The sequence below is a fragment of the Fukomys damarensis genome, unplaced genomic scaffold (genome assembly GCF_012274545.1).
Source record: "Fukomys damarensis isolate Sample0158 unplaced genomic scaffold, DMR_v1.0_HiC HiC_scaffold_6, whole genome shotgun sequence".
In the NCBI taxonomy this organism is placed as follows: Eukaryota; Metazoa; Chordata; class Mammalia; order Rodentia; family Bathyergidae; genus Fukomys; species Fukomys damarensis.
In genome coordinates this window covers 27,836,842-27,837,998 of record NW_022900918.1, presented here as the reverse complement: position 1 = coordinate 27,837,998, position 1,157 = coordinate 27,836,842, and the positions used below count along the sequence as shown (strand labels likewise).

The 1,157-nt window shown below is 68.7% G+C and overlaps 1 protein-coding gene across 2 annotated transcripts in view; it reads right to left on the bottom strand.

The window, feature by feature from the left end:
• Positions 1-1,147, bottom strand: part of Gpc6 (glypican 6) — a 1,098,597-nt gene extending 1,097,450 nt beyond the window's left edge. For both annotated transcript variants that reach the window (XM_010630646.2, XM_010630653.2), the window contains exon 1: positions 693-1,147. In XM_010630646.2, the coding sequence (XP_010628948.1) occupies positions 693-852 (160 nt within the window). In that variant the 5' untranslated portion in view covers positions 853-1,147. The remainder of the gene's footprint in view (positions 1-692) is intronic.
• Positions 1,148-1,157: the final 10 nt, after the last annotated feature.

Genomic DNA, 1,157 nt, shown 5'->3' with positions numbered 1-1,157 from the left:
GCCGGCGGGCTCCGGACCCGGCCCCGCGCCGGTGGCTGGGGTGTCTCCCCAACACGAGTGACCGGCAGCGATCGGGGACGCGTTGGGGAACCGTAGCGGGAAAGCCCGCCTCAAATCCGAAGCAGGCACCCCCTGAAGTCCCCAACCAGCCCCATCCAACACGAACGTAGGACGGCAGGGGCTCCAGGCGATGTCCCCCACCCCGTCGGAGCCCGCCCGGCGCCCTGGAGCGGAGCGCTCAGTCTCCCGGAAGAACCGGGAGTGGAGAGCCGGCTGGAGAGCCCTCGGTGTCGCTCCAACGCCCCCGCCGGCGCGAAGGCGGGAGCAGAGAAGGCGCCACTCAGATTGTGGCGCTGGACAAACTGCAGTCGCAGTTCTCCCAAGTTTGCCCGAGCGAGAGGCGCAGCGGCTGGGCGCCCCGCTAGCCGATCTGCCGAGGGTCCCGAGCTCCCCGGCCCGAGATCTGAAGGAGGCGGGAGCGGACGAGGGTGCTCCCGCGTAGGCACACAATGAGGCAGCGGGACGGACACCTTCCCTGGAGCCCGGGAAGCCTTCCAGCAGGCGCCGCCCGGAGCAGGGGACCCCCCTCCCCCGGCTCTGACGGAAAGTGATCCCCAACTCGGCAACAGGGGAAAGCGGGGCGCCCGGCTTACGGCGGCTGCCGGGGCTGCAGCCCGCCCCGCCGCGCTTACCTGCGATCTCCTGGTAGGGGATGTCCGCCAGGCTGAATCCCTTGGCACCGTACGCCTGGCGGACTTCGCCGCAGCTCCGAGCCTTCACATCCGCGCCGGCCGGGAGGGACAGCAGCAGCCCCGAGAGGGGAAGAATCACGGCCCCGATCCAGGCAGGCATGGTGCAACATGCAAATCCAGCTCGGCGAACCCCGGGCCGTGCGTTCGTCACCTTGCCCCTCTAGCCGAAAGCCCGCCAGAGCCGGCGACGCGCTCCTCGCCGTCACCCCCTTCCGCCAGCCGAGAGGACGAGCAGCGCAGCCCTCTGGGTTGCGCTCAGCAAACTTTTACAAGCCAGGCGGATGGCGAGCCAACCAGGGCTGGCTAGGAAGGCAGCGCCTTGCTCCGCTAGCCCTTCGGATCTAGAGACTGCAGGAAAAAGGAGGAAAGCAAGGACAAGAAATGTTTTTAAAAAGCCACCGTGGG